This window comes from Aspergillus aculeatus (genome assembly GCF_001890905.1).
Source record: "Aspergillus aculeatus ATCC 16872 unplaced genomic scaffold ASPACscaffold_2, whole genome shotgun sequence".
In the NCBI taxonomy this organism is placed as follows: Eukaryota; Fungi; Ascomycota; class Eurotiomycetes; order Eurotiales; family Aspergillaceae; genus Aspergillus; species Aspergillus aculeatus.
The window spans coordinates 2,763,033-2,777,343 of record NW_017962977.1 but is presented as its reverse complement, the minus strand read 5'-3'; the positions used below and the strand labels follow the sequence as shown (position 1 = coordinate 2,777,343).

At 55.6% G+C, this 14,311-nt stretch overlaps 4 protein-coding genes across 4 annotated transcripts; 2 read left to right on the top strand and 2 right to left on the bottom strand.

The window, feature by feature from the left end:
* Positions 1-1,720: 1,720 nt before the first annotated feature.
* On the top strand, positions 1,721-4,567 carry ASPACDRAFT_22553 (F-box and WD domain protein; the record flags this gene model as incomplete). Its single annotated transcript, XM_020199129.1, has 3 exons — positions 1,721-1,967; positions 2,088-3,243; positions 3,346-4,567. The coding sequence occupies 3 exons, from the start codon at positions 1,721-1,723 to the stop codon at positions 4,565-4,567; spliced, it is 2,625 nt and encodes an 874-aa protein (XP_020060541.1).
* Positions 4,568-5,426: 859 nt separating this feature from the next.
* Positions 5,427-7,121, bottom strand: ASPACDRAFT_39818 (uncharacterized protein; the record flags this gene model as incomplete). The annotated part of the gene is made up of 1 exon (XM_020200659.1): positions 5,427-7,121. One exon carries the CDS (start codon positions 7,119-7,121, stop codon positions 5,427-5,429), a length of 1,695 nt encoding a protein of 564 aa, XP_020060540.1.
* Positions 7,122-7,280: 159 nt separating this feature from the next.
* On the bottom strand, positions 7,281-10,916 carry ASPACDRAFT_75699 (involucrin repeat protein). Its single transcript, XM_020204518.1, has 3 exons — positions 10,493-10,916; positions 7,733-10,423; positions 7,281-7,673 (listed from the first exon to the last, which is right to left on the bottom strand). The coding sequence occupies exons 1-3, from the start codon at positions 10,652-10,654 to the stop codon at positions 7,563-7,565; spliced, it is 2,964 nt and encodes a 987-aa protein (XP_020060539.1). The 5' UTR covers positions 10,655-10,916; the 3' UTR covers positions 7,281-7,562.
* A 1,277-nt stretch (positions 10,917-12,193) lies between these two features.
* ASPACDRAFT_1863957 (putative cell surface receptor/MFS transporter (FLVCR)) lies at positions 12,194-14,027 on the top strand. The gene is made up of 4 exons (XM_020197828.1): positions 12,194-12,354; positions 12,416-12,528; positions 12,604-12,952; positions 13,012-14,027. Exons 1-4 carry the CDS (start codon positions 12,226-12,228, stop codon positions 13,906-13,908), a joined length of 1,488 nt encoding a protein of 495 aa, XP_020060538.1. The 5' UTR covers positions 12,194-12,225; the 3' UTR covers positions 13,909-14,027.
* The last annotated feature ends 284 nt before the right edge of the window (positions 14,028-14,311 follow it).

Here is a 14,311-nt window from a genome sequence, read left to right as displayed (position 1 = left end):
CAGTCGTCGGGTTTGCCCCTCAACCAAGCGAGCTGGAGTTGGGGTCGAGGCAGATTAGAGAATAGTGGTAGTTGTCTTGTAGTGTTACAGCCGCGCCGGGAGGCAAAGAAACACAAAAGATTAAAGCAAAGGGAGTCCCAATGCACGAGGTCAATGACAAATTCAATCTAAAGGAAGGGAAATGAAGCAGAAGAGTAACAAGTAGAGATGAGAAAGAGAAAGAGGGGGGGGGGGAGGGAGGGTGGAAAAGAATCCCGCGGCGGAAGAAAGAAAAAAGGAGGGAGACTGATAAGTTTGGGTGTAGAAAGAGAGAGAGAGAGAGAAAGTATGAGAAGGACGAGAGGCAAAAGGAGAGCAGTGGTCAAGTGAACGGAAGAATTTACCTGGTAGTAGCTAGCTGCGCGCGTCAGCTCCCCCCCGACGCAGGAGATCCAAGTATTGTAGATCGATCGATAGCTGTAGATTATAAAAGAAAGGGGGAAGAACAGACCGGAAGAATAAAGAGGTGTGGGAGATTGGCAGAGAATCGACACCAAGAGAGAAAGAGAGGGAGGGAGGAGGAGGGGGCAAAATACTTGAAGGAGGGAGGAAAGAAAGATGAAGTAGACAGACTAGGTGTAGAAGTAAAAGTTGTAGATGATGGATGATCTCCGCAGGGAATCATCCGCCTGCATTTTTCTACGCGCCTCTATTTCTGATGGTTCCACCCAGGCGGATTGGAAAGCATGAAGCCCAAAGGATGGATTGCTGCATGAAGAAAACCTTCTCTCATACACCAACAGTTTGGGATTGAACAAGGGTATCATCTTCACATACTCGAGCATGGCTCGATGCTGACCGACTATCAAGGAGAATGCCACCCAAGACATACCATAACCTGACAGCCTCGTAGGGTAAGCAGCCGTTGTGAATGCCATTCTGTCTTACTTACTGATTATAATCTTTCTTTGATTGTAAATCAAGATGATGGATCTTCATGTGCTTCAATCTCACATCCCGTGTTCCTTACAGGGCTATTTGTTTTGCATCCCGTCCGCTAACTTACCCGGTACTCTCCTTACTGTATCCACAGGGGCAACAGTCAACCTCAGTAAGATGAAACAGGGACATTGACAGTGCAGTGAGTGCAGTGCAGTGCAGTATATTTCACGGTAGTTATACTCTTGTTGAAGGGGATGTACTCCGTACATGTACTTCCAAGCCAGCCAATGTGCAGTGAAGGCGGAGTGGATCTTCGGCAACCCGCACCGTAACCCAATCGAGTCAATCTGACGTGACGAGGTCACTTTCCCGTTTACTGCCTGACTCTACCGTTCTGTCTCAGTCTCTAGTCTCTCTCTCTCTCTCCTCTTCCTTTGCTACTACAGGACATCACTTCAACAACTCCCCAATACGCCGTCATCCTCGAACCTATCCACTAAACCCATTCTCTCCTCCCCCGAACTACCTCCGAACTCAGGGGTTTTTCTTGGGTTTTTCTTTCACAACTTCACACCCTCTCTCTTCTTAGCCGACCTTCTCACTCTTCCCGGCCCCCCTCCATCCCTTTCCATGTGGTGTTTGCAATACCCGATCTAGCTCCTTTCGCGACCACTGGCTGTTCTCCAGCCCATCGATTTACTTGAAACAAAGTCGGATGCAGGATTATCTATTCTCTGCTGTAAAGGAAACGGGAAAATCAGACACTGTGCGAGGAATCCCTGCAAGGTAGTGTGTCCTCATGGCTCGCAAGTCCTCGGGGTCCGCTTCTAGCCCTCGTCTTCCTCCGCTCCAACCTGCCGCCAACCACACCTCCGACTTCACCGCCGCCGACACCCCCTCGCTGTCGACGCCCTTCAAGCTCGACGAGGGTTACTCCGATGAGACGAAAACTCAAGTCGAAAAGAAGGACCTGGCGATTCCCGCGTCAGATGAGTGGATGACGCTCCAAGAGTGGGTTCTCACGCACAGCGAGGCGGAAAGAGCTGGTAGGTTTAGCAACGGACTCTTCCCGTTTCCCCGACCCGCAGGATGCCTTACCACCGTACTGGGGCCGTGGCGATCACCTTCCATTCCCATACTAATCAATCGTGAATGTCATGATGCAGAGCTGGCCTATAACCTTCTTCGCACCATGCGCGCATCCACCGTGGCCTCCGTGATCGAGCGCCTGGCGCCGCGCCTGCACTTGGATCCGGTACTGAAACTCCCGCCCGAGATCACCTCCGAGATCTTCTCCTACCTCGACCCACAAACACTGCTGATGGCTTCCCTGGCCTCCCGTGCCTGGCGCAATCGCATTTCGGACTCGCGCCTGTGGAAAGACCTCTACATCAACGAAGGCTGGAGGGTGGATATGGACGCTGTCCGCACGTTTGAGCAGGAATACTCGGGACTTTCATCGCCACAGTTACGGAAATCCCGCTCGAGGCATACCGACCCGGATAGTGGGGAGCCGAAGCAGAAGAAGCGGGTACCACCTAGCTGGTTGAACTCACGGACAACTGGATCGCTCGGTCGGAAAACGAGGCCGGAAAACGGGCAAAGGCATGCTGCGCAGGAGGCAGATAGTGAAGGCGACCTTCCCATGGGAGATGTGTCCACCGAGAGGAGGACGTTGTTCTCTCCGGAAGAGCAAACGACAAGCCCGAGCAAACGGCGTGAATCTCACCCCGGATCGACTCAGCTCAAACTCGGTGGACATGGATTGTCAGCAGCTACGCGCCGTCCAAATTCATCGCTTCTGATCCGGATGCCCAATGGCGCGGCCAAAGTCAACTGGCTCCACCTCTACAGGCTACGAAGAAAGCTGGAAGAAAACTGGGCCAAAGGCCGTTTCACAAACTTTCAACTACCACATCCGGCACACATGGAAGAGGCCCACCAGGAGTGCGTCTACGCGATCCAATTCACCGGCAAATGGTTGGTCAGTGGCAGTCGGGACAAAACCCTAAGAGTCTGGGATCTAGACACGAAGCGCCTGTGGCACCCACCTCTGCTGGGCCATACAAAGTCGGTCCTTTGCCTACAGTTCGATCCTCGTCCCTCGGAGGATATCATCATCTCGGGCAGCAGCGACAAAAGCGTCATCATCTGGCGATTCTCCACCGGCGAGAAGCTCCATGAGATCGCAGCCGCCCATGATGATTCCGTCTTGAATCTTCGCTTCGACGAGCGGTATATTGTCACCTGCTCCAAGGACACGCTCATCAAGGTCTGGAGCCGACACCAGCTCTCCCCAGCCGACAAGGACTACCCTAGCATGTTCTTCGGCACCGGTGTAACCTATCCGTCCTACATAATCGATACGGCGGAGATGCCCTCCCCGATGCTGGAAGCCGAGCTCGCCAACGGCCACATCCGGAGTCTCGCCCCGTTCTCCCTCCTGATGACCATAGACGGCCACACCGCCGCCGTGAATGCCATCCAGCTCAACGAGGACGAGATCGTCTCCGCGTCGGGGGACCGGCTGATCAAGGTCTGGAACCTCCGCAACGGCGCCTGCAAGAAAATCGTCATCGGCCACGAGAAGGGCATCGCCTGCGTGCAGGTCGACAACCGCCGGATCATCAGCGGGAGCAACGACGACACCGTCCGGATCTTCGACCACGCCTCCGGCGCCGAAGTCGCCTGCCTCCACGGCCACGGCAATCTGGTCCGGACCGTCCAAGCCGGCTTCGGCGACCCGCCCGGCGCGGAGGAGACTCTCCGCCTCGAAGCCCTCGCCGTCGACAACGCTTTCCGCGACGCGCAGCGCTCGGGGGCCAGCGTCGACCTCGGGCCCCGCGCCCTCCGCCGCGCCGGCTACACGCAGAACACCACCGGCTCCCGCGACCCCCGGGACATCAAGGCCCTGGGCGCGAAGATCCCCCCCGGCGGCGGCGGCAGCCGGTGGGCGCGCATCGTCTCCGGCTCCTACGACGAGTCCATCATCATCTGGAAGAAATGCAAGGAAGGCCGCTGGGTGGTCGGCCAGCGCCTGCGACAGGAGGACGCAGCTACCAGCGCCGCCTACGTGGTCTCCGACCCGGCCGCCCGCGCTGCTACCGCTCGATCGAACGCTTTCGCCCAGCAGCAACACCTCCAAAACCCTGGCGCAGCAGCAACACAGGGCCAACAAGCCCCCACAGCCCCAGCCCCAGCCTCAACCTCAGCATCCCAAGCACCCCAAGCAGGAGGAGGAGGAGGACCCCTCCAAACCCTCCAAGCCCTAACAGCCCGCCTAGCCGGCCAACCCCAGCAGCAACCGCAACCGCAAGCAAACCCAACGCCCAGAGCCCAGCCTCAACAAACCCAGCCCCAGCCCCCCATGAACGGCATCATCAACCCAGCCCTCCACCAACCTCCCCATCTCCCAGCACAACAACAACAACAACAACAACAACAACAACAAACCCACCCCCGCCCGCGCCACCACCCGCGCCACGACCGCGACGCAAGCGTCGTCCCCACCTCGCGCGTCTTCAAGCTCCAATTCGACGCCCACAAGATCATCTGCTCGAGTCAGGACCCGCGCATCGTCGGCTGGGACTTTGTCGGCGACGACGAGGAGCTGCGCGAGGCCTGTCGGTTCTTCATGTGTCTGTGATCCATTCACCTTCTTCTTGTGAAAGGGGTGGATAGTCGATATGGTAGTCACACTGCGTGCGGGTCTGGTAGGGCTTTTAGAGGGATGGGATGATCCGAAGGAGCAACGTACCTTACCTCTTACCTTACCTGGTGCTTTCCCGGACAAAAGCAAACGGATCGCCGCGGTTTGTCGTTCTGCTTGCTTGCATATCATTGCTTGGGTCTGGGTCTGACTCTCTGACTTGGCAAGTACAGTACATCTAGTACGGTACCAACCCATCCTCGCGCGCTAGGCTTGTTTTCTATCTCCTCAATTCTCCACCTCGCTATCTCATCGATTCGGGGTGCTCCGATTGAGAACAGTGGGAAGCGCGGTAGTTCTTCTCTCTCTTTTCTCCATTCGGCATGTATCACTCATAGCGTGGTCGCTTATGTCCTTTTTTCCCTTTCGTGTTTTTCTTTTCCGTGTTAAACCATTCATTCAAAGCATTCGCGGGGCATTATTGGAGCGATGGAGTTGGAGTTCTGATCTGGGGCTCGTTTATTTCATGACGGTAACCTCTGATACTTGGTTTGCATTACACATACTTCTTACTCCCTCCAATTCTTTTTTTTTGTGGTTTTGCCAGACAACCATGACATGAGATTAATGATAGCGGTTGGTATTGCACCTTTTTAGCGATATGTACGTTCTCCACACAAACACACTGCATCACATTAAAGCTAGCCTGAACAGCCATTTGAACTACACCACGGATTAACTTCCACTAGCAAGATGGACATAGCATGTAGCCTTACTAGAGGATATCTGCCACGATCCCTGAAAAGGCAGCTGCTTTTGAGCATCCTACCCCCCCACAACATCTAGTCGACGGATATCAATCCAGAATCCGACCGATGGTACCGACATTCCGCAAGGCATATTCGTGAAATGACTTCCATGCTTCCGAGAACCATTGTATTGGACGCGGAGGTGAATTTGGAGCTTCAGCCGCGGCCTCGTCTTCTCGATTCGGCTCTACGGCGATGTCGTTCGATGGATGGCTCCGGGCGGTTTCATATGTCTCACGCGAAGATGTACTAGAGTAGACGGCAGAATCTGGATCATTTCCGGTACCCAAGCAACAGGAGAGACAGGAATGACCTATTGATAGCAACTTCAGCCACGAGCCAGACGGATTGTAGGCTGAAGCGCAGGGATCTGGTCGGGCGGACGTCGTGGGTGATTCCGTAGGGATAAGCGAGCATGCAACCGGCTCTTGTGGTGCTATCTCGCACGCCAGATCATTCACAGTGCTCAAATGCTGTCTCGAAGGCGCAGGCTTGAATAGCTGAGATGCGCATGTATAGAACGACTCCACCCTGCCCGTTGTATAACGGGTATTCGCCGAGCCAGGCCTCTGCAGGCAGTCAAGGGCAGGCAGGCGAGACACTGAAGAGAAGCGACCACGGGCCGAGTGATGACTCGCAACGGGGCCAACATATGTAGGGGTCATGCGCCACGGAACTTCTCGCGGGGGGCTGCTGCTCTGCTCTCTCTTGGGCTTCCTGTCTTGAGTGGGGCTGCTGAGATCGGGGGTGTTCTCCAAAGCAGGCGAAAGCGCCCTCTGGTGGAAAGTATGATCCTCCATTCGCCTGACCACACCAACGCCATGCCCGCTCTGCCGGTAAGGGAACCGACCCTGCACCGCCGTACCATCCTCCGCTCGTGCCACAGTAGGTGCTTGCCGTTGCGGCTGAGGAGGAGTGGTAGAGGTGAAGCTGAATACCCTTCGGATCTTGTCTCCATACGACGCCGTTCTCGTGCGCCCAGATGCACCACCACCATTATAGAACCTACTCGACGAGCCGCTCGCTGCCTGCTGATTTTGACCATCACCCACTGTGGCCGAGCGAACCTGGAACTGAGAAGAATAGTTCACAGCTTCGGGGGTGCCGAAGGTCGGCAGACCAGGCGGAGTGGGAGACCTTACGGGCGGTGGAAACGCAGGATATACAGGATTGGCGGGACAGTCCTGCTCAAGCCAGTGGGATGACTTTGACGCCTCGTCCGTATCATTGAGGCTGGTGGTGGGTTTGGGAAGGTGCAGGACGTCGACGAGGTTCGGTTTTAGCGACTCGTCCTGGGGCGCTGCGACGATTGCTCGGCCTTCGTTGACGGACGAGATGCGACTGTTGTTGGCAGTGTAAGTATGCCAGCCCGGGGACGAAGTTTCTTGTTCCCTGAGATATCGAGGTTGTCGGCATGATTGTTGTTGTTGCTGCGGTTGGCGTGAACGCCCCGTGTCCTGCGCAGTCGGAGGAGGAGGGAAGGTCGTTGTGTGGGCTACTAGCCTGCTATCCAGATCTCGGTGTATTTGCCTAGCTGAGCCTTGTCGATACGAAACCTCATCCGAGCTCGAATATGCCCTGATGGCGTCGAAAATATAACTCTCCTCACTAGGAATAGAGTCCGCGAATTCCAGGTGGGAGTAACGCGCCATGCTAACAGCAGCTGCTCGTCCGGATGAGAGGACCTCGTCGTTGCCAGGCAAAGCACTCTGAGGTCCCTGCCCTTGATCCTGGAGAACCATACTGCACAGAAAGTAAAAGTAGGCATTCGTCTGATTAGGTCCGAGCAAAAGAAAGAGGGCATGACGTTGAGAAGGTGATCGAAACTGGAAGAGATGCAAGTCTAAATAAGGCTATTGCGTTTTCCCATTTATAAAAGGAAGTCGCGACAGGAGCAGAGGGAATAGAGGAAAGGTTGACAATCACAGTCAACTCATTGTATGCTTAATGTATGCAAGGCTCGCTGATAGACTCTAATCTATATACACAGACAAATCAAGTACCGAGAAATGGCCGGGAAATTAGTACATCAAGATCGGGTTGAATATACAGGCAGAGATTAGGAGGGTGCCTAAATTATGTACGGGGAAAAGGAATACCAACAATAAGCCGAGGAATCCGCTGGAAGCGATTGATCGGGCTTGATGCAAAGAGAAATGAAACATAGGGAAGGATCGTGATCATCAGGCAGTGACGACTGGCGGACTCAAGGGAGGCTTGCCAGTCAAGGTCGCAATATCCTTGTTCAGATTTCGGATTTGAGCCTCCAGCCGACGGCGTTCGTCGTGTTCCGCCTATGTATGATGCTGTCAGCTAGAAAGCACATGGAAGAGAGGATTGTGCCATTACATACCTTGCGTATCTTCAGGTTCTCGGACCGCGTGTCTCGCATCATCTTCTTGAATTCGTTCTTGAGCACCATGGTGGAAGTGGTCTCATGGCCATCGCGTCCGCTGCCCATCCAGTTGATTCGTTCTTCATTGAGCTGCGTCTCCAGTTGCTCACAACGGTCACGCAGAGTATCAATGACTCCCTCGAACTGCTCGCGTTCTTTTTCGAACTCAATGCTGGCCTTGGTCATTACTTCGTAATCGTCCACCGTATCTCGGAGCTCTCTCTCCAGCAACTCCACCCGATGCTGGAGATCACCACCAGGCTTGCCCGCCTTGAGGGCTGCAAGCTCTTCGGCCAGCTCCAGGTTTCGCGTGTTCAGCTCGTCAAACTCCTTCTGGATGGCAGGATTCGCTGCGATGTCGGCCGCTCGCTGGGCTCGCGACCCATAGGCACCGTCCAGCTCCGCCTTGGCCATCGTTAGCTCGGTCTGGGCACGGACGACTTCACCCTCCATCTCTCTCAACTCAGCCTGCAGACGTGAGGTGTTGTTTTCTGCTTCAGCGCGCGCCACGGTCACTTCCGTGACGCGAGACTCCAGAGCTTCGACGTCGGCACGGAGCTGGCCTATAACGGTCTCTAGCCGTGCCACCTCGGTTTCTGCGTTGATGCGTGCATCTGTAGCCTCTTTCAGCTGAGATTCTACGCTGGCGCGGAATTGACCCATGGATTCTTCCAACCGAGCAACCTCACTCTCGGCTCGTGCTCGGGCGTCGACGGCCTCCTTGACTTGAGCATCTGCCTCGTTGCGGGTCTGCTGGAGCGTAGTTTGTAATTCCAAGATCTGCTGCTCGGCGTGCTGGCGAGATTCCGTGGCCTCCGCTTGGTTATTTGCCGTACTCTGAAGTTCATCGACAATCTCTTGAAGACGCGTGAGTTCACCATCGGTCTTTGAGCGCAAGGCAGTCAACTCCTCCGTGTGAGCGTCGGCTTGTGATTGGAGCTGTTCCTGATGAGCTTCTGTAAGCGCTCTGCTCTTGGATTCGGCTTCCTCCCAATGTTGATCGAGCACTGCTTGTAACCGAGTGGCTTCACTCTGATGCTGCTCAAGCGCCGCCTGCAACTGGGTAGCCTCGCTCTGATGTTGGTCAAGGGCCGCCTGCAACCGTGTTATTTCACTCTCCGCCGCGGAACGTGCAGTGGTGAGCTCTTCAAGGCGAGCTTCATGGTGGGATTGGATTTCTCCAATGTGGGCTTCCAGACGAGCGACCTCACTCTCGGCTTGCGCACGGGCCTCATGAGCCTGAGCCTGAGCATCCTGTTCCCTCTTGAGATCTTCCAGAACCTTTTCCAGGCGTTCAACCTCGACTTCGGCGCGCGCACGAGCTTCCTGCTCCGTGCTCAAAGCCTTGGAGGTATCCTCCATGACGTGCTGTTCTTGATGGTCTGCCAGCTCTTTTTGCAGGGTTGTTACTTGTTTCATCGCGTCTTCCAGATCATCTCTTGTGCGTTGGCCCTCGTTCTCGGAGAATTCGAGGTCCCTCCGGACATGCGCCAGTTGTTGCATTAGGTCCGCGATGTGTGCATCTCTCTCCGCGTCGGACTTGGAGTTCAATTCGCGCTGCTGTTGAATTTGAGTGGTCAAGATGCTCTTTTGCTCGAAGAGCTTCTCAAGTCGGTCTTCCAGCCCAGTGAGGCCGGCATGGAGGTAGGAGAGATGTTCCGTCTGGTCTGCGCTGGCAGAGTCGGGCGGCGGAGGAAGAGTCTGGGCGCCCGGTATGCCCGATTGCTGGACAATCTGATGTAGTCGCGCGTTGAGCTCGCCGAGCTGCTGCCCGGAGTCATCATCCAAAGACCGTGTCTGAGACTGGCTGCCTGCGGGGTGCGCACTGAGACTTTCGAGGCCATTCTCGATGTAGGCTACGTATGCTTCCATCGCTGCCGTCGGGGTAGCTCCTGGGGGCGGCTGCGGAACGGGCTCGAGCTCACCAGCAGGATTGGACTGTAGGATCAAGTCATACATCCTCCCACTTAGATACTCCAATCGTTTCTCAGTATCCTGAACAGCCTCCAACCCAAGTCCATGCAGCCCCTGTCCGGTGTGCTCTTCCAGATGACCCGACGGTTTGTAGAAACTTCGATCATCAAACCCATCAATACTATCCCGGGTATTATGGCTAGACAGACTCTCCGGGGTGTGGGGCACATTATTCTTGAGGTTCTTCTTCAAGCCCTTGTGCGTCATCTGCAGGATCCCAGCCGTGTGCTCCAGCAACCGGCTATTGACCTGCTGCAACCGGCGCTCCAGGTCCCAGATCTCCTGCGACAGCTCTTCGCACTTGCGGGTGCTCAGCGCCAGCTCTTCGTCCGTCTTGTCCATGGTGGTCTCATTGTGTCCGAGCAGGCTCCGTTGGGACCTCGGGGAGGAGGCTTCGGGGTCCTCCCGGCCGTTGAAGGAGGGGCTCTTGGGCGTGTACAGCCGGCTCAGCGACATGGCGGCATCGCGCAATTTCGTCTCCAATGCCAGTTTGCGTTTCGCAGCGTTTAAGCGACTGTTGACGAACTTCTGCTCCTTCTTCAATCCTTCCACTTCCTCCAGCGACAGGATCTCGTAGTGGGTGCTGTCGCTCATGGCGGTCTCCGTGAGCAAATACATGGCGACGGGGTCATGGGTGTGGAGCGCGGCGGAGTTGCGGGGAAGATTCGTGTTCAGCTGCAGGGGCACATAAGGGAATAAGTATGCGATTGGGTTCAAGTCTTGAGAATCAGGGGTCTCACGAACCGGGTTGACTTGCGACTTGCCCAGTGGCTGCTGGGGTCCGGACGCATCGCGGTAGCCGTTCATCAGCCCTCCGGTTGGGGGCGGTTGCGAAGCGCCGTAGGAGGCTGAGTGCCTGGGGTCGCCGTACGAGGACATGCTAGACCTGACATCGAGGCCGTTCATGGTGGTAATGTGTTACGAATTTCGAAGAAGGTCGGGGAGAGGGACTTGAGGAGCAGGTCGGGGTGTTTAAATTGGAGACTCGCGGATCAACAGGCAAGGCCCATCGTCCGCAGTGGCAGCCGTGGACACCGTCCCCCCAAGGCAGAGAAGGGAGGGAGGGGTTCGTTTGAAGATTAAAAGAATGAAGGGAAAATAGAAAATAGATAATATCAAGGTAAGGGAGAGACAAACGCTCAATACGACTTGATTAATTGGTACAAGGAAGGGAGATGGAGGGGGGAGAAGAGGGAGCGGAGGGAGAGAGGGAGAGAGAGAGAAAGGGACTGGAAGAAGAATACTAAAAGATCAGCACCAGCCGACCGGAGCATACAAGAAAAGAACTAAACCGATCACCACTTAGTGGGACTGCATCTGAGTTATTTAAACTACCCAAGCTGTGATCGGTCAGGAAGGTGCAGGTGCAGAGATGGGATGGATGGCTCCGATGCGATCGCTCTTCTTCACAGTTGACGCCATCCATCCTCCTCGACAGCTCTCATTCCGTTGTCCCCCTTTGGGGGATCCCTTCTTCACTTCCTCCATCCTTCAGGCTCCCATCCCACTTTTTCCTCAGCTGCAGCTGAGACCCCAGCCGCTGTCATGGCAGGAGTTTGACAGGCACCCAGAAAAAAAAAAAGTGGAATGTCCATGAAGAACTCCTCTGGATTGGATTCGATTCGATTTTCTATTATTATACCCCCCCCCGGAATTTCCCCTGAAACAACGGATTCCTCGGTTGAGCTCCACTGCCGCGCATCCTTAATTCTCAACCACATGAACCACATGGAAGAAAGAAGTTCTTGGAAAAGGTGATCGGTGATCGTGAAGAAAGACCGGAGTAGAATGACGCAGCTGCCGGCCGAAGATCTTCTCCTTGAGTCACTCACTCACTCACTCACTCACTCACTCAGCCTTTCGGGATTTTCGGGGGAAATATCGCGCGCAGATTGTGATCAGTTACAATATCACACTCGATGGGATGAACCGAGATTAGACTACAAGTTCAACATTCTTGGCAGTACTGTGTGTGCTCTGGTAATGAACTTGTTGGAAGAGACTCAACTCAATCAGTTCTAGTTCTTTGTCTAACTTGCCTACATCTTTTATAACATGGTTCAACCCACCGAGGCTACCGGCCCACAACTCCATTCAACATAGCACCCATGATAGCATACCCAGGGTTCCAGAATCGGGGAACCAGAACCACGCTCTCAAAATTGGGATGGAGAGGATGTAACAATCATTCTCCAGATGTAACCACAATCAGCCTGACTTCGGCTCAATTGAAACAGCCCAAACCCCCAGAGCCGGTTGATCTGCTTCAACCTGTCTGGATTTGCGCCCGCAAAGGCCGCGTAAATCACAAGCAGCCGAGCATGCGATTTAATATAAAGTAACCGCGTGGAATCAACCACTGCACCAACGAGCCTATCAGCCATTTATCTTTGCTGGGTTTCCCCTCCCCCGGATTTCTCTCTTCCCCTCATTTCACACTTCCTCATTCCATTCGGTTCTTGTGTCCACACGAGATCATGGCCACGAGGAATGTTGAATCTGGAACGGATGCGCTCCCTCCATCGGGACCGGTCTACAAGGTCTACAAGCGACGATTTTGGGGTTTGATCCAGCTGGTGCTATTGAACATCGTCGTCAGTTGGGATGTAAGTTGCAAGTGCAGATATGCAAAAAAAAGAAAACCCGCGCTCTAACATCACGCGACAGTGGTTGACCTTCTCTTCGATCTCGACCACCGCCGCCGAGCACTTTAAGGTCTCGGAGAGCGCCATCAACTGGATGAGCACCGGCTATCTCTTTGCCTTCTGCGCCGCCAGCCCGTAGGTTCACTTCTCATAGTTCATCACCAATTAGCACCAAACAGCACGCACCTAACTCAGGACTCTCCCATCCAGCGTCGTCATCTTTACCCTCAACAAAGGCGGCCCCAAGCCCGCTATCATCATCACCTCCTCTCTGCTGCTGGCCGGCAATTGGATCCGCTATGCCGGCACGCGAGCTCGTGGCGGGATATTCGGGGTGGCCATGTTCGGCCAAATCCTGATCGGCCTGGCGCAGCCATTCTGTCTCAGTGCACCGACGCGGTACAGCGACCTCTGGTTCTCCGATCAGGGACGCACGAGCGCGACGGCCGTGGCGACGCTTGCCAACCCCCTCGGCGCAGCTCTGGGTCAACTCATCGACTCGTTCTGGGCCACCGAGCCCGACGACGTCGCGAACATGGTGCTGTACATCTCGATCATTGTGAGCTTTCCACCCTCTGTCCACCCACCTCATGACCAACACTCACCCACAAACAACAGGCGACAATCGCATCCCTCCCATCCTTCATCCTCCCCTCCGCACCACCGACCCCGCCCAGCGCCTCCTCCGCCAGCCACCAGAACACCAACACAAGCGAACCGACCCCACTCCTCCCAACCGTCACGCAACTCCTGCGCACCCTCGAATTCTACCTCATCCTGATCCCTTTCTCCATCTACGTAGGCTTCTTCAACAGCGTCTCCTCGCTGCTGAACCAGATCCTCAGCCCCTACGGGGCCAGCGAGACCGAAGCCGGGATCGCGGGGGGCATCCTAATCGTCGTGGGCCTGCTGGTCTCGGCGCTCATCTCCCCGATCACCGACCGGTACAAGCACTACCTGGCCACGATCCGCATCCTGGTCCCCATCGTCGCCGCCTCGTACATCGGGCTGATCTTCGCCCCGGCCAGCAGCGCGGGCATCGGCCCCACGTACGCCGTGTGCGCCCTTTTAGGTGCTTCCTCATTCGGCCTGCTGCCCGTCGTGCTCGAGTTCCTCGTCGAGATCACCTACCCGTTCTCCCCGGAGGTCGGGAGCACCCTCTGCTGGACGGGCGGGCAGCTCCTGGGCGCCGTATTCATCCTCGTGCAGGACGCCCTCAAGGCCGGGAAGCACGCCTCCCCGCCGGAGAACATGCGGAACGCGCTCATCTTCTCCGCCGTCGTGGCGGCCGTGGCGGCCCCGCTGCCGCTGTGTATCGGGCTGTTTGGCCGCGACGTGCGCCGCAGGCGGTTGGACGTGGATCGCGGGGTGGATCTGGGGGAGGTCGTCGAGGACGATGATGAGACCATTGACAACGACGCGGACGCGGACGCGATCCGTCGCGGGGATACAGCCGGTAGTGCGGGCGAGAAAGGGAAGTCCAGATTCAAGTGGTCGGTCTCCTCCAGACAATAGCGTTGCAGAAACAGCGGTTGTAGTAGGGGTGCGTATGTGGTTTGCTCGCATTGCTGGGCACAGGCCCTGTCCCTTACACAATCTGTCGCCATGTCCTGACAAATGCCGGTGACTATCACACCCCCACTGATTCTGCAGCCTGGAGTTTGCAGATGGACCGCGAAGAGGTGAACTACGACCCATGATGCATATATGATTAATACCCGACATTGAATGCGAACCCTGGTATATGGATGACCCTGTCAGTCAGTGTATAGGGCTATTTCAGTCTGCGAGCCTGCGATGCTATGCATTTCAATGCCCCAGGGTTTATAACCTACCTTCCAAGAGATAGACCAGTAGACGCCCAGCAAACAATACCCTGACAACGCTAGAGCAGGTCCTTCAAAAATCTAGCGGCCCT